This window comes from Macaca mulatta, chromosome 16 (genome assembly GCF_049350105.2).
Source record: "Macaca mulatta isolate MMU2019108-1 chromosome 16, T2T-MMU8v2.0, whole genome shotgun sequence".
Lineage (NCBI taxonomy): Eukaryota > Metazoa > Chordata > Mammalia > Primates > Cercopithecidae > Macaca > Macaca mulatta.
In genome coordinates, this window is record NC_133421.1 from 84,905,923 (window position 1) to 84,927,161 (window position 21,239).

Sequence of the window (21,239 nt, forward strand, 5' to 3'; positions counted from 1 at the left end):
CAGGAACGCAGCAGCACGATTATGGCTCACTGCAGACTCAACTTCCTGGGCTTAAGTGATCCTCCCACCTCAGCCTCCTGAGTAGCTGAGACTACAGGGATGTATCACCACACTTGGCCAATTTTTGTATTTTTTGTTGAGACAGAATCTCGCAATGTGGCTCAAGCTGGTCTCGAACTCCTAGACTAAAACATTCCACCTGCCTTGACCTCCCAAAGTGCTGGGATTACAGGCATGAGCCACTGCACCTGGCCAAGTTATTTTTGTAATGCACGGTAAAATAAAATCACAACCACTAAAACAAAATAATGTTAGCCTCCATCCCGCCACCTAACATCCTCGTGCTGACTCCCCTCTGGGAAATCCTCCTGTAGGATTGCAGTAGCTGTTGGGTTAAGGAATGACTGTCGTGTGAGTCAAGGCCTGCTTTATCCCTTGGCTCTCAGAGCAAAGCTCAGGAATGATTTCAGGTGAAACCTGTCTCCATTTCTCCCTTAGGTCTCCATTTTGTCAGCAATGGAGCTCATCTGGAACCTGTGTGAGATTCTTTTTATTGAAGTGGCCCCGGGTAAGCATGGAATAATCTCACCTTATAACATCATAGGTGTCCCCTGCCATCTTCTGCTCTTTCCTCATCTTTCCTGTGCATGGTGATGAGTGTTTTATTCCTGAGAATGTTCTTTCCATCATTATAACCACGGGAAATCGTTAGAAAACACCCAAAGAAACCTGACCATTTTGTCAGGTGCTACAAAAAGAATCATGCAGAGTGCCTCCTAGAAAGCTAAACCGTCACAGGTACTGAGAAATATTAAACTAGTGTGTGAAAGGCGGGGTCAGTGTTAACATCATGAACTGGCTAAGCTCAAGAAAGTTTTATGAACGTGGGGTGGGATTAGGTGGTGAGAGGCAAAGTCACGTTGGGAATTCTGTCACTAATGATTGGGACAGGGCAATTCTGTGTGTTAACTCTGCCAATGGGAATTTTTTTGTTGATCTTTTTTTTTTTTTTGAGATGGGAGTTTTGCTCTTGTTGCCCAGGCTAGAGTGCAATGGCGTGATCTCGGCTCACCACAACCTCCAACTCCCAGGTTCAAGTGATTCTCCTGCCTCAGCCTCCTGAGTAGCTAGGATTACAGACATGCGCCGCCATGCCCGGCTAATTTTGTATTTTTAGTAAAGATGAGGTTTCTCCATGTTGGTCAGGCTGGTCTCGAACTCCCGACCTCAGGTGATCTGCCCACCTCAGTCTCCCAAAGTGCAGGGATTCCAGGCTTGAGCCACCGTGCCTGGCCTTCTGTTGCTCTTGAATTAAACTGTGATCAGTATAGTGTCATGGCCTGTATGAGCTCTCTGTGGATCTGCTGCAGCTTTTTTGCATTTCTTCTAAGGATTTATGTTTGCTATTTCCCATAAATGAGTAGTAACCTCTGTGTAGCCCTAGCATTTTATTCATACTCTCACTAAAGAAGTGAGGAACTTGGCCGGGCGCGGTGGCTCAAGCCTGTAATCCCAGCACTTTGGGAGGCTGAGACGGGCGGATCACGAGGTCAGGAGATCGAAACCATCCTGGCTAACATGGTGAAACCCCGTCTCTACTAAAAAATACAAAAAAACTAGCCGGGCGAGGTGGCGGGCGCCTGTAGTCCCAGCTGCTCGGGAGGCTGAGGCAGGAGAATGGCGTAAATCCGGGAGGAGGAGCTTGCAGTGAACCGAGATCGCGCCACTGCACTCCAGTCTGGGCGACAGAGCGAGACTCCGTTTCAAAAAAAAAAAAGAAGTGAGGAACTTGAAATTAGAGTTGGTTGTTCAGAGGCCTCCCTTCTCCAGTGGATTTTTGAGGAGGTTACAGTTGGCCGTTTGTATCTGCAGGTTCTACATCATGGATACAGAGTGCTGGCTATACTCTGCCATTTTATTTCATTTTATTTTTATTGATTGATTGAGACAAGATCTTACTGTGTCACTTAGGCTGGAGTGTGGTGGTCCAATCACGGCTATTGCAGTCTGGACCTCCCAGGCTCAAGTGATTTTCCTGCCTCAGCCTCCTGAGTAGCTGGGACTACAGGCACGTGCCACCATGCAGGCTAATTTTTTGTGTGTATGCGCTGGGGGAGGGGAGACAGGGTCTTGCTCTGTCACCCAGGCTGGAGTACAGTGGTGTGATCACAGCTCAGCAGCCTTGACTTCCTGGGCTCAAGCAATCCTCCTGCCCAGCCTTTTAAGTAGCTGGGACCACAGGCACGCACCACTACGCCCAGCTAATTTTGTATTTTTTGTGGAGAGGAAGTTTCGCTGTGTTGCCCGGGCTGTTCTTGAACTCTTGGGCTCAAGCAGTCTGCCCATCTTGGCCTCGCAAAATGCTGGGATTATAGGCATGAGCCACAATTCCTGGCTCAGCTAATTTTTTTTTTTTTTTTTTTTTTGTAGAGATGGGGTCTCCCTATGTTGCCCAACCTAGTCTCAAACTCCTGGGCTCAAGCGATCTGCCTGCCACAGCCTCCCAAAGTGCTAGGATTACAGACATGAGCTACCATGCCCGGCCATATTATTTTTTTGTTTTGTTTTTTGAGACAGAGTCTCACTCCATCACCTAGGCTGGAGTGCAGTGGTGCGATCTTGGCTCACTGCAACCTCTCCCTCCTGGGTTCAAGCAATTCTGCCTTAGCCACATGAGCAGCTGGAATTACAGGCATGTGCCACCACGCCTGGCTAATTTTTGTATTTTTAGTAGAGACAGGGTTTCACCATGTTGGCCAGGCTGGTCTCGAACTCCTGAGCTCAGGTGATCCACCTGCCTTAGCCTCCCAAAGTGCTGGGATTCCAGGTGTGCGCCACCAGCCCCTTGGCCATATGTTTTTTATCATCATTGCATACCTGGCTGCTTGCTAGTCAGTACTGGTTCCTAAACGGCCATTACTTGTGTAGCTATTGAGTATTTGTGAAGAATCTGGTGGTGAGGTCTGCATTCCATTTTCACCCCTTTCTGGGGACAGTTAAAGATGGAGCTGCCTGGCACAGAGGTAATATTTGGTGAAAGTGCACTTGCTTTTTCTTAGCACAGTCCTTCATTCAGGACCACGTGTGTGGCTGCTGAAAAGGGATAAACCTGTGTAGTCAGCTCGTCTGCCTTAACGTTCTCTGTTCTTTGGATAAAGTGGAACTTGCTGCAGGTGAAGCTGAGGCTTTTGTGTGTGATGAGAGTCTCTCCTCCCAGCTGGCCATCTCCTCCTCCACCTCCTTGACTGGGTCCGGCTCCACGTGTGCGAGGTGGACAGTTTGTCGGCGGATGTTCTGGGCAGTGAGAATCCAAGCAATCATGGCAGCTTCTGGAACTTGGTAAGACAGGCCGGGCCCCCACCTCTCACCATGAGTCCTACTGTCCCTGGTGCCGCTGGGTGGGTCTGAGGACACCCACCGAGCCTCCAGCAGTAGGCTGGCTTTCGGAGTCTGTTACTATGGAGACTTTCTTGGATCTTTTCTTCCCTGGATTTGGATTTAGACTATGGGAGAGTCTAAAACCGAGGTAACATGTAAGAAAAATAATGCTTTGAAGACTTTCCAGAGTAAAAGGAAATTTGATTTCTTTGTGGGTCTAAGAAAGAGAAGACATAAAAAGTAATACAAAACCTTTTTTTTTTTTTGAGACGGAGTCTCACTCTGTTGCCTAGGCTGGAGTGCAGTGGTGCCATCTCGGCTCACTGCAAGCTCTGCCTCCTGGGTTCACACCATTCTCCTGCCTCAGCCTCCCAGAGCAGCTGGGACTACAGGTGCCCGCCACCATGCCTGGCTAATTTTTTGTATTTTTTTTAGTCGAGACGGGGTTTCACCATGTTAGCCAGGATGGTCTCAATCTCCTGACCTCATGATCCGCCTGCCTTGGTCTCCCAAAGTGCTGGGATTACAGGCATGAGCCACCGTGCCTGGCCTTTTTTTTTTTTTGAGAAAGGGTCTTGGCTGGGTGCAGTGGCTCATGCCTGTAATTCCAGCCAGCACTTCGGGTGGCCAACTCAGGAATCGCTTGAGCCCAGGAGTTTGAGATTAGCCTGGGCAACAAAGTGAGACCCCCATCTCAAAATAAATTAATAAATAAAAATATGAAAGAAAAAAGAGAATCTGACTCTGTTCCCCAGGCTGTTGTGCGGTGGCATGATCTTGCTCACTGCAGCCTCTACCTCCTGTGCGGTCCTACCACCTCAGCCTCTCAAGTAGCTGGGACCACAGGTGCGAACCACCATGCCTGGCTAATGATATAAAACCAATTGATAGGGGCCGGGGTGCCTGCGGGGTTGGATGTAAATGAGCTTGCACATTACTTTGGATTATCAGTTTGGAAGTCAGCATGTCGTATGTGTGTATATGGATGTATTATCTATGTGTTAGGTATTTCCATTCACCTCTGCTGACTGACCTAATTGGGAGGTGGCAGGGAGAAGATTGCTAGTTGACTGGGCTAATGGAAAGTTGACTAAACGTATAAAACCTGAAATTGGGAACAGATTGTGAGGACAAAAAAGAAAAGAAAACCTGTAATTCGGCCCAGCACGGTGGCTCACGCCTGTAATCCCAGCATTTTGGGAGGCCGAGGCTCAGTGGGATCACCTGAGGTCAGGAGTTCAAGACCAGCCTGGCCAACATGGTGAAACCCCCATCTCTACTAAAAATACAAAAGTTATCTGGGTGTAGTGGCAGGTGCCTGTAATCCCAGCTACTCAGGAGGCTGAGGCAGGATAATTGCTTGAACCTGGGAGGCAGAGGCTCCAGTGAACTGAGATGGTGCCGCTGTACTTCAACCTGGGTGACAGAGCGAGACTCTGTCTCAATTAAAAAAAAAAAACCTGGAATTCAAATAAGGAGTTGTTACCATTGGGGCTATTTCTAGGCCTTATGGTGCTGGGAGATCTGTGCAGGTAAGGGAAGTGCCTTTGTTGAGGAAGTAGTGGGCCAAATGTTTGAGTCTCTGATTGATTCGCTAAGGTTTGTTGTTGTTGTTGTTTAGAGACAGGATCTCGCTTTGTGGCCTGGGCTGGAGTGCGGTGGCGGGATCATGGTACACTGCAGCTTTGATTTCCTGGGCTCAAGCGATCCTCCCACCTCAGCCTCCTGAGTGGCTGGGACTACAGGCGCATACCACCATGCCTGGCTAGATTTATTTTTTGTAGAGATGAGGCCTCACTGTATTACCCAGGCTGGTCTTAAACTCCTGGGCTCAAGCAGTCCTCCCACCTCGGCCTCCCAAAGTATTGGGATTGCAAGTGTGAGCCACCATGCCTGGTCATTCACTGAGTATTTATTGAGCCCCTTCTATTTGCAAGGCACCAAGGAGACAACCATGACTAAAACAGGCAAAGATTCCTGCCTTTATAGAGTTTATATCCTGTGTGTGGAGACAGAACAGCAACCCATAGGCCAGTACCATGTATCCTGGCACATAGTGAAGTGCTCTGGCAAGGTGCCAAAAAGAGGGGAGGCTGCAAGTGCTGGAGTGGCATCAAAGAAGGCCTCCCTCATGAGAGATTAGAGGTGAGACCTGAAGGAGGTGAGGAGAGCTAGGCTGAAGAAAGCATTCCATATCGCAGGGCCTGCAGATGCTGTGTTCTAGAGCCAGGGTGGAGCAGGAGGGGCTGTGCTGTGTAGGGATAGGTGGGAGGGATGAGTTGGGGAGATAAAGACAGATACCAGTCTGAGGGCCCCCTGAGTTGTCACTGAAACTAGCTTTTTGCAGCCTACATAGCAGGGTGACTAAGAACATGGTCTGTGGTGCCACACTGCCTGGGTTAGCTTTCTAGCTCTGCCTTTTACTAGCTGTGAGGTGGTGGGGGTTTTTTTGTGGTTTTTTTTTTTTTTTTGAGACAGAGTCTCGCTCTGTCATCTAGGCTGGAGTGCAGTGGCACAGTCTCGGCTCACTGCAACCTCTGCCTCCGGGGTTCAAGTGATTCTCCTGCCTCAGCCTCCCGAGCAGCTGGGACTACAGACGCGTGTCACAACACCCAGCTAATTTTTGTATTTTTAGTAGAGGTGGGGTTTTACCATGTTGACCAGGCTTGTCTTGAATTCCTGACCTCATGATTTGCCCACCTTGGCCTCCCAAAGTGCTGGGATTACCAGCGTGAGCCACCATGCCTGACCTTTTTTTTTTTTTTTTTTTTTAAATACAGTTTTGCTGTGTTCCCCAGCTGCAGTGCCCAATCACCACTCACTGCAGCCTTGGCCTCCAGGGCTCCAGTGGTCCTCCTACTTTAGCCTCCCAAGTAGCTGGGACCACAGATATGTGCTACCAGCACCAGTGAAAGTTTTTTATTATTTATTTATTTGTTTGTTTTTTTGAGATGGAGTCTTGCCCTGTTGCCTGGGCTGGAGTGCAGTGGCGCTAGCTCAGATCACTGCAACCTCCGTCTCCCTGGTTCAAGCAGTTCTCCTGTCTCAGCCTACTGAGTAGCTGGGATTATAGGCATACACCACAATGCCCAGCTGATTTTTTTTTTTTTTTTTTTTTTGGTATTTTTGGTAGAGATGGGGTTTCACCATGTTGGCCAGGCTGGTCTTGAACTCCTGACCTCATGACCTCAAGTGATCTGCCTGCCTCCCTCCGTCCTAATTTTTTTTTTTTTTAAAGCCAGAGTCTCGCTCTTTTGCCCAGGCTGGAGTGCAGTGGTCCGATCTTGGCTCACTGCAAGCTCCACCTCCTGGGTTCACTCCATTCTCCTGCCTCAGCCTCCTGAGTAGCTGGAACTATAGGCGCCTGCCACCACGCCCGGCTAATTTTTTGTATTTTGTTTAGTAGAGATGGGGTTCCACCATGTTAGCCAGAATGGTCTCAATCTCCTGACCTGGTGATCCGCCCTCCGCGGCCTCCCAAAGTGCTGAGATTACAGGTGTGAGCTGCCGCACCTGGCTAACCCAATTATTTTTTATTTTTATTTATTTATTTTTTGAAACAGAGTCTCACTCTGTTGCCCAGGCTGGAGTGCAGTGGCGCGATCTTGGCAGGGGTTACAGGCTCCTGCCATCTTGCCTGGCTAATTTTTGTATTTTTAGTAGAGATGGGGTTTTGCTGTTTTGGCCAGGCTGGTCTTGAACTCCTGACCTCAAGTGATCCACCTGCCTCAGTCTCCCAAACTGCTGGGATTACAGGCTTGAGCCACCATGCCCAGCCAAATTTTTTAATTTAATTTAATTTTATTTTATTTTATTTTATTTTTTGAGACGGAGTTTCACTCTTGTTGCCCAGGCTGGAGTGCAATGGCACGATCTCAGCTTACAGCAACCTCCGCTTCCTCAGCTCAAGCGATTCTCCTGCCTCAAGCCTCCCGAGTAGCTGGGATTACAGGCATGCACCACCATCCTGGCTAATTTTGTTTTTTTTTTTAGTAGAGACGGGGTTTTTTTTTTTTTTTTTTTTGAGACAGAGTCTCGCTCTGTCACCCAGGCTGGAGTGCAGTGGCCGGATCTCAGCTCACTACAAGCTCTGCCTCCCAGGTTTACGCCATTCTCCTGCCTCAGCCTCCCAAATAGCTGGGACTACAGGCGCCCGCCACCTCGCCCGGCTAGTTTTTTTTTTTTTGTATTTTTAGTAGAGACGGGGTTTCACCGTGTTAGCCAGGCTGGTCTCGATCTCCTGACCTCGTGATCCGCCCGTCTCGGCCTCCCAAAGTGCTGGGATTACAGGCTTGAGCCACCGTGCCCGGCCGAGACGGGGTTTATCCATGTTGGTCAGGCTGGTCTCGAACTCCTGACCTCAGGTGGTCCGCCTGCCTCGGCCTCCCAAAGCGCTGGGAGTACAGGCATGAGCCACCACACCCAGCAATTTTTTTATGTTTTGAACTCCTGGCCTCAAGCAATCCTGCCTTGGCCTCCCAAAGTATTGGGATTATAGGTGTGAGCCACTGTGCCCAGCCACTAGCTGTGAGATCTTGAGTGAGCTACTTAATGGCCCTAAGGGTCCTCATCTGTGTAGTGGAGATAATAATACTTGTCCCGGCCGGGCGCGGTGGCTCAAGCCTGTAATCCCAGCACTTTGGGAGGCCGAGACGGGCGGATCACGAGGTCAGGAGATCGAGACCATCCTGGCGAACACGGTGAAACCCCGTCTCTACTAAAAAGTACAAAAAAAATAGCTGGGCGAGGTGGCGGGCGCCTGTAGTCCCAGCTACTCTGGAGGCTGAGGCAGGAGAATGGCGTGAACCCGGGAGGCGGAGCTTGCAGTGAGCCGAGATCCGGCCACTGCACTCCAGCCTGGGCGACAGAGCGAGACTCCGTCTCAAAAAAAAAAAAAAAAAAAAAAATGTCCCACGGGGCTGCTGTGATCATTAAATTAGTTAAAGGACGTAAATGTGGTTGAAGTAGTTGACATGGTTGATGCACAGTAAAAGCTAGTCTTTTACTTCTAAGCCAGATGGGGTGAGGGGGCATTGGAGAGCTGAGCAGAGGAAGCCTGAGATCTTACTTAGGTTCCCAAAGGCTGTCCTGGCTGCCATGTTGAGACTATACAGCAAGGGTGGAAGCAGGCCAGTCCGGATTCTGCTGTACTAAGCCAGGCAAAAGATGGTGGTGGTGTAGGCTAGATATGTTTGAAGAGAGTTGATGGGGTTTGCTGATGGATTGATTTGATGTGGGCATGCAAGAAATAGAAGAATGTGGGAGGATGAGGTTGGTAAGTTGGAGGCAAACTGGTATTTAATTTTAGACATGTTTCTCTCGTGTGTGTGTGTGTTTTCTTTTTTTTTTTTTTTTTTCTGAGACAGAGTCTCTTGCCTATGTTGGAGTGCAGTGGTCGGATTACAGCTCACTGCAGCCTTGACCTCCTAAGCTTAGGTGATCCTCCCACCTCAGCCTCCCAGGTAGCCAGGACTACAAAGGCGTGCCACCACATCCAGCTAATTTTCTTATTTTTAGTGGAGATGGGGTTTTGCCGTGTTGTTCAGGCTGGTCTTAAACTCCTGGGCTCAAGCAGTCCACCCTCCTTGGCTTCCCAAAGTGTTGGGATTACAGGCGTGAGGCACCATGCCTGTCCGACATGTTACGTTTTAAGATGCCTATTCAAGATCCAAGTGGAGATGTTGACTAGGCCCTTGGATATACAAAGCTGGAATTCAGAGAAGGAAGTTTGGGCTAGAGTGGAAAAGTTGGGAGTTATTAGTATGTGTATGTATATATATTTGTGATTTTTTTTTTTTTTTGAGATAGAGTTTTGCTCTTGTCGCCCAGGCTGGAGTGCAGTGCCTTGAATACTGAATTAGTGAATGTTAAACCATTGCTTCTAGGGGAAATACAGGGTTAGGTTCCTGCAAGCCTCTGGTCACATTTTGTTCAACCAATCAATATATAACTGATCACTTGTTTTATGTGTGTTTCTGTTTAGAGACAACTTACTTGACATAATATTGTTGATTCATTAACAGTGAACTCAGGGCCAACAGCACTGTGATTTGTGCCTGACTGAACCTTATCCAACACCTCCCATAGTTCTTGCACTTAGCAACACTAGAAAGCACCTCAGTACTATACTTGGGGACCCAACAAAATGTACACAAATGAAAAAAAGTAGCATTAACTGCATCACAATAAAGCCTTGTTTAGTGTGTGTCAAGCAACTCGATATTCTTACCACTCTGTACACGTCCATGAATTTTGATTTGAAAGTACCACAAATATTGATTTGGGGGTTACAAATAAATTTTAGTGAGTAGGCAGATTCATAGATAAAGACTGAACTGTGAGGACTATTTGGTTGAGTGTATTTTTATTTTATTTATTTTATTTTATATTTTATATATATTTTTTATATTTTATATTTATTTTATATTTTTTATATTTTATATTTTATATTGTATTTTATTATTTTATTTTATTTTATTTTCAAGATGGAGTCTCACTCTGTCGCCTTGGCTGGAGTGCAGTGGCGTGATCTCGGCTCATTGCCACCTCTGCCTCCCGGGTTCAAATGATTCTCCTTCCTCAGCATCCCGAGTAGCTGGGACTACAGGCACACACCATCACACCCAGCTAATTTTTGTATTTTTAGTAGAGACAGGGTTTCACCATGTTGGCCAGGCTGGTCTCAAACTCCTGATCTCAGGTGATCCACCCGTCTCGGCCTCCCAAAGTGCTGGGATTACAGATGTGAGCTACCGCTCCCGGCCTGAGTGTATTTATTTTACATATTTATATTTGACCTGAAACTTTTATGAACCATTTTATTTAATGCATTCTGACATTTTCTATTATTTCATTTTAATTTTTTTCCAAACAAAACTTCTCACATATTTATTATTGAACCAGCCTACCAGTGTAGAGCTTATAATCAGAGAAAAACCATTTTCTCAACAAAGTATGTCCACCTTTCCAGATAGTGGTGACAGTTTCAGCTTGTTGTGATAAGGTGTGCTGCATCTCATGTGTAATTCCTGGCAGACCCAGCTTGGTTCTTCTCCAGTCCCTCCTCTTGGGGTTGTAGCTAACTGTATTAGCAGTTTTTTGTTTTGTTTTGAGATGGAGTCTCACTCTGTTGCCCAGGCTGGAGTGCAGTGGCGCAATCCCAGCTCCCTGCAACCTCCGCCTCCCAGATTCAAGCGATTCTCCTGCCTCAGCTTCCTGAGTAGCTGGGACTACAGATGTGTACCACCACGCCTTGCTAATTTTTCTGTATTTTTAGTAGAGATGGGGTTTCACCATGTTAACCAGGATGGTCTCAATCTCCTGACCTTGTGATCGGCCTGCCTTGGCCTCCCAAAGTGCTGGGATTACAGGCATGAGCCACCACGCCTGGCCCTGTATTACCAGTTTTAATCTGAATCCACTGGGGAATGGGACGATTTTGCTTTTGTTTCCTTTTTTTTTTTTTTTTTTTTTGAGACGGAGTCTCGCTCTGTCGCCCAGGCTGGAGTGCAGTGGCCGGATCTCAGCTCACTGCAAGCTCCGCCTCCCGGGTTCACGCCATTCTCCTGCCTCAGCCTCCCGAGTAGCTGGGACTACAGGCGCCCACAACCGCGCCCGGCTAATTGTTTGTATTTTTAGTAGAGACGGGGTTTCACCGTGGTCTCGATCTCCTGACCTTGTGATCCGCCCGCCTCGGCCTCCCAAAGTGCTGGGATTACAGGCGTGAGCCACCGCGCCCGGCCTGCTTTTGTTTCTTGGCCAGGAATTGCACGATCCTGAACGTTTTGTGAGAAGACGGTGGGAGAAAGAATCAACAGCACACACCATGATGGTGGAGAAGGGGTGGGGGGAAGCGGGTAGAGGAACATGTTTCTCTGTTTCATTTATTTTTGAAAAGCTGGGTCTGGGCGTGGTGGCTCACACCTATAATCCCAACACTTTGGGAAGCCGAGGCGGGGAATCACTTGAGTTTAGGAGTTCGAGACCAGCCTGGCCAACATGGTAAAACCCTGTTTCTACTAAAAACACAAAAATTGGCCAGGCGCGGTGGCTCAAGCCTGTAATCCCAGCACTTTGGGAGGCCGAGACGGGCGGATCACGAGGTCAGGAGATCGAGACCATCCTGGCGAACACGGTGAAACCCCGTCTCTACTAAAAAAAAAATACAAAAAACTAGCCGGGCGAGGTGGCGGGCGCCTGTAGTCCCAGCTACACAGGAGGCTGAGGCAGGAGAATGGCGTAAACCCGGGAGGCGGAGCTTGCAGTGAGCTGAGATCCGGCCACTGCGCTCCAGCCCCGGCGACAGAGCGAGACTCCGTCTCAAAAAAAAAAAAATAAAAAAATAAAAAAATCACAAAAATTAGCTGGGCGTGGTGGCATGTACCTGTAATCCCAGCTACTCAGGAGGCTGAGACAGGAGAATCATTTGAACCCGGGAAGTGGAGGTTGTAGTGAGCCAAGATTGTGTCATTATACTCCAGCCTGGGCAGAAAGAGCGAAAATCTGAAAAAAAAAAAAAAGCTGGTCACAGACTATAATGGACTACAGCTGGCTGTTTGAAAAACATGGTGGAAGTGGCAAAGCCATGAGACTGGATGTGATAGATTACTTCTGGAGGGAAAGAGCCATCATTCTTCCCAGGGCCGACTCAGGGGCAGAAAGAAGCCTATGTGTGAGGAGTTAAAAAGCCAAAGTGTGGCTGGGCGCGGTGGCTCACGCCTGTAATCCCAGCACTTTGGGAGGCCAAGGCGGGCGGATCATGAGGTCAGGAGATTAAGACCATCCTGGCTAAGACGGTAAAACCCTGTCTCTACTAAAAATACAAAAAATTAGCCAGGCATGGTAGTGAGCGCCTGTAGTCCCAGCTACTTGGGAGGCTGAGGCAGGAGAATGGCATGAATCCGGGAGGCGGAGTTTGCAGTGAGCCGAGATCACGCCACTGCACTCCAGCCTGGGTGACAGAGCGAGACTCAGTCTCAAAAAAAAAAAAGCCGAAGTGTGGGGTGAGGGGACTGGCCTCCTCACGCCTCGGCAGGGTCAGGCCTCCTGCTAGTGCTCATGGGCCCGATCTCCTCCCAGGTGACCATCTTGGTGCTGCAGGGCCGGCTGGATGAGGCCCGACAGATGCTCTCCAAGGAAGCCGACGCCAGCCCCGCCTCTGCAGGCATATGCCGAATCATGGGAGACCTGATGAGGACAATGCCCATTCTCAGTGTACGTGGGGGTAGCTTTGCTCTGCTGGGTCACAGGAGATGGGTGATTCACTAAATATAAAGAGTTTGGGGCCGGGCGCGGTGGCTCAAGCCTGTAATCCTAGCACTTTGGGAGGCCGAGACGGGCGGATCACGAGGTCAGGAGATCGAGACCATCCTGGCTAAAACGGTGAAACCCCTTCTCTACTAAAAAATACAAAAAACTAGCCGGGTGAGGCGGCGGGCGCCTGTAGTCCCAGCTACTCGGGAGGCTGAGGCAGGAGAATGGCCTGAACCCGGGAGGCGGAGCTTGCAGTCAGCTGAGATCCGGCCACTGCACTCCAGCCTGGGCAACAGAGCAAGACTCCGTCTCAAAAAAAAAAAAAAAAAGAGTTTGAGTGGGTTGATGTCTCATGGCTGGTCTCTCCCTTAGCCCGGGAACACCCAGACACTGACAGAGCTGGAGCTGAAGTGGCAGCACTGGCACGAGGAATGTGAGCGGTATCTCCAGGACAGCACATTCGCCACCAACCCTCACCTGGAGTCTCTCTTGAAGGTCTGGGAAGCAGTTCAGATTGCATCCATGTTGGCTTCCTGTGGGGGCTGTGGCATCCAGTGCAGCAGTGGCAGAAGCTTGGTCCTCTTTGGATAGGGCTGTCTGTTGCTCTGCCATGATGGTGAGAGCTTTCAGACTAGTTGAAATCCAGTGCTCTAGCTGAGAGCAGGAGCATTATGGAGAAGGTACCCCTGAAAGGAGGACAGAGTTCAGCACAAATGTCTCTTCCTCAGATTATGCTGGGAGACGAAGCCGCCTTGTTAGAGCAGAAGGAACTTCTGAGTAATTGGTATCATTTCCTAGTGACTCGGCTCTTGTACTCCAATCCCACAGTAAAACCCATTGATCTGCACTACTACGCCCAGGTGAGTGAGCTTGGGGTGGGCAAGGGTGGAGGTAGGAGTCCTGGTGGCGCCGTGATGGGTCATTCTCTTTGAATTTGTCCCCGAGGAACAGGAAGACCCTTTCCTTTGGCCCTTAGTGAAAGAACATGGCACCCTTCTCTGGGGTTCCTTATACAGCAGCCCTGCCTGTCCCCTGAGTCTCTGCTTCCATCCTCGGGATTGAGTGTCTCATCACCTTTCCACAGTCCAGCCTGGACCTGTTTCTGGGAGGTGAGAGCAGCCCAGAACCCCTGGACAACATCTTGTTGGCAGCCTTTGAGTTTGACATCCATCAAGTGATCAAAGAGTGCAGGTAGGATCTCTCCCACCCCCCACTGTAACCATTGTTAGGTGTGCAAATATCACCACCATCCGTTTCTAGAGTGGCCTGTTCTTCCTTACCCTTCTTTCCTCAGACCTGCTATCTTAGTCCATCTCTTGCTGCTATTGCAGAATACCTGAGACCAGGTAATTTATAAAGAAAAAGATTATTTTCTCACAGTTCTGGAGGCTAGGAAGTCCAGGATCAAGGCACTGGCAATGTTTCTGGTGAGGGCTGCTCTCTGCTTCCAAGATGGCACCTTGAACAACTGTGTTCTCATGTGGTGGAAGGGCAAGAAGGACAAACTCCCTTCGTCAAGTCACTTTATGAGGGCACCCAATCACATTCATGAGTGAGGAGTCCTCCTGGCCTAATCACCTCTCAGAGGCCCTACCTCTTAATACTATCACATTGGCAAAACTGGGGTTTTAGAGGGGATCCCTTCAAACCATAGCACCTGCTCCCCTGCTTGGCCTGCTACAGGTAGATAATGGCTTCTCCCTGGGTGAGCTTGGGGACTTCCTGGAGGCTTGAGGGCTACCATATACATAACTGTTTCTATTTTAGGGATGTTTATTTAAAATAACATTGCAGGAAATTACTTTGACAATTTAAAATCTAGAAAAAGCCAGCAAGCCTGTTTCTTGGCACCTAATGGATACGTATTCACCTTATGGGATGGCATGTTCCAACAGTCTCACTCCAGTGACGTGAGCTACCGAACCACCGGGCTTGAGGCTGGGTATTATTCAGAATTTCCAGCCCTCTATCCAAAAGAAGGTGTTCTGTCATTGCACTGAATCTTTAGCAAGGCAGGAAAGGGAGTGCCAAACATAATGAATCAGAGATAAACCTTTCCAGAACTCTCCATATATGTTAAGTCAGAAAGAATGTCCCCTTCCTTCTTGTGCACCCTGGATGGTGGGCATTGCACTGAAGACCTGCTGGGAAGGGAGGAAGTGGGTAATAGCAGAAGATGGCCTTGATCAGGTGGCAGATTCACTGACCTCAGCTGGTTCTTTGTAAATCTGGGCATGGGAAGAGTTTCCTTAGCCCTGCCCGCTCTTATTTTGGCCAAAAGAAAGCCAGGGCTTCAAGAAAATGATTCTAGATTTGGGGAATGAAAAAAGTTTTTTGTGTGTTTGTTTGTTTCTAGGGTTTTGTTTTTTTTTTTTTTTTTGAGACAGAGTTTTGCTCGTTGCCCAGATTGGAGCGTGGTGGCGCGATCTTGGCTCACTGCAACCTCCACCTACTGGATTCCAGCGATTCTCCTGCCTCAGCCTCCCAAGTAGCTGGGATTACAGGTGTCTGTCACCATGCTGAGCAAATTTTTGTGTTTTTCTTTTCTTTCTTTTTTTTTTTTTGAGACGGAGTCTCGCTCTGTCGCCCAGGCTGGAGTGCAGTGGCCGGATCTCAGCTCACTGCAAGCTCCGCCTCCCGGGTTCCCGCCATTCTCCTGCCTCAGCCTCCCGAGTAGCTGGGACTACAGGCGCCCGCAACCTCACCCGGCTAGTTTTTTGTATTTTTTAGTAGAGACGGGGTTTCACCGTGTTAGCCAGGATGGTCTCGATCTCCTGACCTCGTGATCCACCCGTCTCGGCCTCCCAAAGTGCTGGGATTACAGGCTTGAGCCACCGCGCCCGGCCAAATTTTTGTGTTTTTCAATAGAGACAGGGTTTCACCATGTTGCCCAGGCTGGTCTGGAACTCCTAACCTCAGGTGATCTGCCCACCTCAGCCTCCCAAAGTGCCGGGATTACAGGTGTGAGCCACTGCCCCCTGCCAAGGTTTTGTTTTTGTTTTTTTTGGTTTTTTTGTTTTTTTGAGACAGGGTCTTACTTTGTCACCCAGGCTGGAAGTGCAGTGGAGTGATCTCAGCTCTCTACAACCTTGACCTCCTGGGTTCAAGTGATCCTCTTGCCTCAGCCTTCCAGGTAGCTGGGACTACAGGTGTGTGCCACCATGCCTGGCTAATTATTATTATTTTTTTTGTAGAGATGAGATTTCACTATGTTGCCCAAGCTGGTCTTGAACTCGTGAGCTCAAGTGATCTGCCTGTCTCAGCCTCCCACAGTGCTAGGATTACAGGCGTGAGCTGCCATGCCCGGCCTGATAGTCAAGTTTTGTGTCAGTATTTTCACAGGCCTGTAAACATCGTGGGAAGTCCCTGCATGGAGGAATTAGAATAACTTAAAAACACACAAACACACCATCATTTGGCTTTTTTGGTGTCTCTGCCCATAGTTGAGTATTCCTAAATTTCCTGTCCGTTATAATAGTGAATGCGTTTCACCAGGGCTTCCTTTATAAGCTGTATCTGAATTTTTAGGAATAAAACAGATTTGAGCAGAACAAGTCTCTTGGAGGCAGGGAGTATAAAAGGGGAAAGCGTCCTGCTATTTCCAGTGGCAGAAGAAAAAGAGAAGTACCAATGAAGAGGGGTGAACAACAACACTCTCGTGCCGGACACAGACAAGGAAGGGTTAGGCTCACAGTCCCCCAGTCTCGGCCTCTCTCCACCCTCACAAGCAGGAAGGGATCTGAGCTCTGTTAGTGGGAAATCTTGGAGTTTGCATTTCTCTGATGGCGAGGCTACCTCCTATCCTGTTTTGAAAGAGGAACAGAAAAGCAGAGCTTGTCCCAGGAATTGTGAAATGGGCTGAAATGTCTTGAGAGACAGTAGCAGTTTTAGAAGTGTGCCTTCCTGGCTCTGGGGAAAGATTGAATTGGGGTCTTGTGGGCACATGTTTTCTCATGGGATGTATCAGTCAGACCCATGCACACTTCCGGGGGGCAGGGAAGTGTCTCTTTCTGGACTTGAGCCAGTGGGCTGTTGGCATGCCTTTTTAAAGGCATTAGAAAGAGGTTTCTTTCTCTTTTTCCTTTCCTGTTCACACCACCTTCATATGAACATGGAGAAGGGAGGTTTCTAAGTGGGCCCTTGATTTACTCCTATGTCAGTAGTCATGCCAGACCCTAAGGGGCAGAAAAGGCAGCCAGGGGATCCTGACTCAGAGGCTGTAGTTCCTCAGCCCTGCTAAAGGGCCAGGGGTTTGTCTGTCAGCGCCTGGCTGGGCATGCTTGACTGTTAACCCCTCAGCTGAAAAGATGGCAGGATTCCTCCATGGGGTCCTCCACAGGGTCCCTTCTTCCCTCCTGGCTTACAGCTTCCTCTGAAGACGGGCCAATTCCTTGCTCTCTGGCAAGAGGAAACAGAGCTGGGGTACACTTCACTGGGAATTGGGCAAGATGTCGGCAGTTTCCTGGTGCCCTTCAAGTCCTCCAAAAGTATCGAGCTAAAAGGTGACAAGTCTTCCTTCAGTAACCAAGAAGAGTTCCAGTTCAATGTCTGCTGAATCTAGAATCTTCTGACTTGTTTTTTGGCCCAGCACACAACCTTGGATGCAGGGTGCAGCAGTGTTTGCAAACCTCACACCCCATTTCCAGAATAGCAGGCAGAGGCTCTGGAGCTTTGATTACTCCAGGGCCCCCAACAAGCAAGATGGGGCCTGGGTAAGGAGTTGACAGTGACCTTAGTACAGGACAAACAGCTCATTTGGGGCTATGGTTGCCCAGGGGGGTCACCTTCATCGTAGCTGGTCTTCCCAACTCCACAGCGTTCTTTCGTTTTCAGTAGAGGGCTACTTCGGAGCTGATAATTAGGCCTTTCCTGCCTTGAATGTTGAGGTTGCCCGCCTGCTCTGCGTCTCAGCTGCTCACTCAGAATCCTTCAGAGAGAGAGAGAGTGTGTGTGTGTGTGTGTGTGTGTGTGAGAGAGAGAGATCTAAGACCTAACTGTATGGTTCAGGCCTGCTGGGCCCTGCGGGGAGACCGTGGTGGCCTTGTGCAGCACTAGGTCTGGTCTCCGTCACTTGAGTTGTATTGTGGGCAGAGGCCCTCAGTGCTTGCTGCCTTCCAGCCTGGGAGGCTGCTGGATCCTTTGGGAAGACACCGGGCACCGTCTCAGCCCTTCCTTCCACTGGCGGGTGACTTTCATGCAGGCTAAGGCTTTGGTTCCCTTAGCCTGGGTCCCCTATAGCCTTTTCACTGGCTTCTCTAATGGTTTTGACATAACCATCAGCTATAAATCTGGGTAGCAACAGCTGTTTTGAGAAGCTGAGGTGTCCTTTCCCCTGGGCCAGCCCACTCCCCATTTTTTTCCCCAGCTTTATTGAGGTGTGATTAACAAAGTAGTATGTATTTAAGGTATACAACTTTTTTTGTTTGTTTGTTTTAAAGACAGTGTCTTGTCCTGTCGCTCAGGCTGGAGTGCAGTGGTGCGATCTCAGCTCACTGCAACCTCTGCCTCCTGGGCTCAAGCCATCTTCTGCCTCAGCCTTCTGAGTAGCTGGGACCACAGGCACTCGCCACCACGCCCAGCTAACTTTTGTATTTTTGGTGGAGATGGGGTTTTGCCATGTTGGCCAGGCTGGTCTCAAACTCCTGAGCTCGAGTGATCCATCCACCTCGGCCTCCCAAAATGTTGGGATTACAGGAGTGAGCCACTGTGCCCAGCCAAGGTGTACAACATGTTTTGATAGACGTGTACATTGTGAAATTAAGCTAGTGAGCACATCCGTCACCTCACATAGTGACCCTTTTGGTGTGCGTGTGGTGAGAACATTCAAAAGCTGCTTTCTGGCTGGGTGTGGCAGCGCATGCCTGTAACCTCAGCTACTGGGGAGGCTGAGGCATGAGAATTGCTTGAACCCGGGAGGTAGAGGTTGCAGTGAGTCGAGATCTCACCAGTGCACTCCCACCTGGGTGACAGAGCAAGACTCCGTCTCAACTACTTTCTGAGCAATTTTTTTTTTTTTTTTTTTTTTGAGATATGCTTGTGCTCTCTCACCCAAGTTGGAGTGCAGTGGTGTGATCTCGGCCTATTGCAGCCTCTGCTTCCCAGGCTCAAGCAATCCTCCCACCCCAGCTTCTCGAGTAGCTGGGATTACAGGTGTGTTCCACCACACCTGGCTAATTTTTATATTTTTAGAGATGGGGTTTTGCCATTTTGCCCAGGCTAGTCTTTTTTTTTTTTTTTTTTTTTTTTTTTTTTTTGAGACGGAGTCTGGCTCTGTCGCCCGGGCTGGAGTGCAGTGGCCGGATCTCAGCTCACTGCAAACTCCGCCCCCCGGGTTTACGCCATTCTCCTGCCTCAGCCTCCCGAGTAGCTGGGACTACAGGCGCCTGCCGCCTCGCCCGGCTAGTTTTTTGTATTTTTTAGTAGAGACGGGGTTTCACCGTGTTCGCCAGGATGGTCTCGATCTCCTGACCTAGTGATCCGCCCGTCTCGGCCTCCCAAAGTGCTGGGATTACAGGCTTGAGCCACCGCGCCCGGCCAGGCTAGTCTTAAATTCTTGGGCTCAGGTGATCCGCCTGCCTTGGCCTCCCAAAGTACTGGGATCATGGGCATGAGCTACCATCACACCCGGCCCCATCTCTCTGAGGGATAGGACATGTGGGGTTCTTGCTCACCCCCGCTCTTGTGGGACACGGCCTCTGCCCTGACTCTCCTTCTTGCTTTGGTATCTGAATCTGCAGCATCGCCCTGAGCAACTGGTGGTTTGTGGCCCACCTGACAGACCTGCTGGACCACTGCAAGCTCCTCCAGTCACACAACCTCTAGTAAGTGGCCTGGACGCACCAATCCTCCTCCTCTTACCACCGAGCCCTCGAGGGTGGGGTGAACTGAATGCCTGGAAGGGAGGTTGGGCTGAGGAAGGGGGCCCTGAACAGGGCAGGCCTGGAGTCTTGGTCTTTTGGTATGTTTTATTCCAGTTTCGGTTCCAACATGAGAGAGTTCCTCCTGCTGGAGTACGCCTCTGGACTGTTCGCTCATCCCAGGTAGGAAGGCTCCCACGGGTGCAGGCTGTGCCGTGTGCTCTTCAGCATGCGGGTGCCACTGGAGCTTGGACTGTTCTCTCCAGGTTGGCTCCCTGCAGGCTACAGAAGGGTCAGTGAAAGGGAGCTGCAGGTGCCAGTCCCCAGAGCCACGAGGCAGCACCTCATGTCTGTCTTCCTTGAACCTTTGCAGCCTGTGGCAGCTGGGGGTGGATTACTTTGATTACTGCCCCAAGCTGGGCCGAGTCTCCCTGGAGCTGCACATTGAGCGGATACCTCTGAACACTGAGCAGAAAGCCCTCAAGGTGCTGCGGATCTGTGAGCAGCGGCAGATGACTGAACAAGGTGAGCTGGCCCTGCTCCCAGCCTTACCATCTGTGGGACGTGGGAGTTGGGACCCTGAGGTCACACTTTGTGCCTACCCCAGCCATTCTCCTCCTCACGAGCCACACTGGAGAGAGGTGGGGCTGTGGACGCCAAGAGGTAAACTAAGAGATGGGATAATTATTTGGGAGGGACAGGAAAGCTAGGGATCCTCTGGAACCGAGACAAAATCTACACACCACCTGGAAAGGCGTGAGCCGCCCCTTTTCTCACACACTTGATTCCACGAGGTCAGGGCTGGGGTCGGCGCTATTTCCCTGTCCAGGTGGGTTGCTATTGCTATCTCAGCCAAGCTCAATGGGGAAGCAGTGCTGGAGGTGGCTCCAGAAAAGCAGAGAGAGTGGAATGAAGATGACCAAGTCTGCCCCTTCCTTTCTCCCCTCACTGTTGAGTGATGTAAACATGAGTTACTACCCTGCAGAGAGACAGTTGGCATGTTCACGACCATTTCTGAAAGCATATGGTATTCATGATCCACAGGAAGATAGGATTTGAGGCATCTGGAGAGGTAATAGAAGAGCTGACACGTAGGGAGAAACAAAAATCTTTTGCTACCCTTGAAGCCACACACTCACGGAGCCAGTCCTGCCGTGACGGGCACTTACACTCTTAGCAGAGCCCAGACACTGTTAATCAGCCTGAGTTTCCAGCTCTGCCAATCCAGCTGCGTTTAGAGCCCACAGAGTGGCTTTGGGGTGGAGTGAGGCTGTGAGGCCACTCTGGTCCCCACAGGGCTCAGGAATGGAGTGATTTGTGGAGTGAAAGCCGTTCACCTTTTCTTTTCCCTCACAAAGTTCGCAGCATTTGTAAGATCTTAGCCATGAAAGCCGTCCGCAACAATCGCCTGGGTTCTGCCCTCTCTTGGAGCATCCGTGCTAAGGATGCCGCCTTTGCCACGCTTGTGTCAGACAGGTGGGTACCGCTGGTGTTGGCTTCCCAGGGACTGGGTGGTTGAGGTGGGCCTGAGACTGCTGCTCTGATGTCTGGGCTGGGCCCTGCAGGTTCCTCAGGGATTACTGTGAGCGAGGCTGCTTTTCTGATTTGGATCTCATTGACAACCTGGGGCCAGCCATGATGCTCAGTGACCGACTGACATTCCTGGGTGAGTCCCTGGGTTTTGTGCCCTGTGCTTTAGACACAAGTGGGTAGTTGGGGAGGTTGGAGGGATCATATCAGACCTCCCAGCAC

The 21,239-nt window shown here is 49.8% G+C and overlaps 1 protein-coding gene and 1 long non-coding RNA gene across 5 annotated transcripts in view; both read left to right on the plus strand.

The window, feature by feature from the left end:
- Positions 1-21,239, plus strand: part of NUP85 (nucleoporin 85) — a 33,981-nt gene that overhangs the window by 10,441 nt on the left and 2,301 nt on the right. For 3 of the 4 annotated variants that reach the window (XR_013407253.1, XM_015120304.2, XM_077972748.1), the window contains 11 exons: positions 499-568; positions 3,218-3,339; positions 12,457-12,591; positions 13,003-13,125; positions 13,359-13,490; positions 13,715-13,821; positions 19,368-19,451; positions 19,605-19,670; positions 19,861-20,012; positions 20,846-20,963; positions 21,053-21,153. Coding sequence is in view for 3 of the 4 variants with exons in the window: in XM_015120304.2 (XP_014975790.1) it covers positions 499-568; positions 3,218-3,339; positions 12,457-12,591; positions 13,003-13,125; positions 13,359-13,490; positions 13,715-13,821; positions 19,368-19,451; positions 19,605-19,670; positions 19,861-20,012; positions 20,846-20,963; positions 21,053-21,153 (1,210 nt within the window). In the remaining variant the exon portion in view is untranslated. The remainder of the gene's footprint in view (positions 1-498; positions 569-3,217; positions 3,340-12,456; positions 12,592-13,002; positions 13,126-13,358; positions 13,491-13,714; positions 13,822-19,367; positions 19,452-19,604; positions 19,671-19,860; positions 20,013-20,845; positions 20,964-21,052; positions 21,154-21,239) is intronic. The other variant, XM_028836783.2, reaches the window with a different exon arrangement.
- On the plus strand, positions 3,709-4,526 carry LOC144335949 (uncharacterized). Its single transcript, XR_013407268.1, has 2 exons — positions 3,709-3,872; positions 3,968-4,526. It is a non-coding gene; the product is annotated as an uncharacterized LOC144335949 (long non-coding RNA).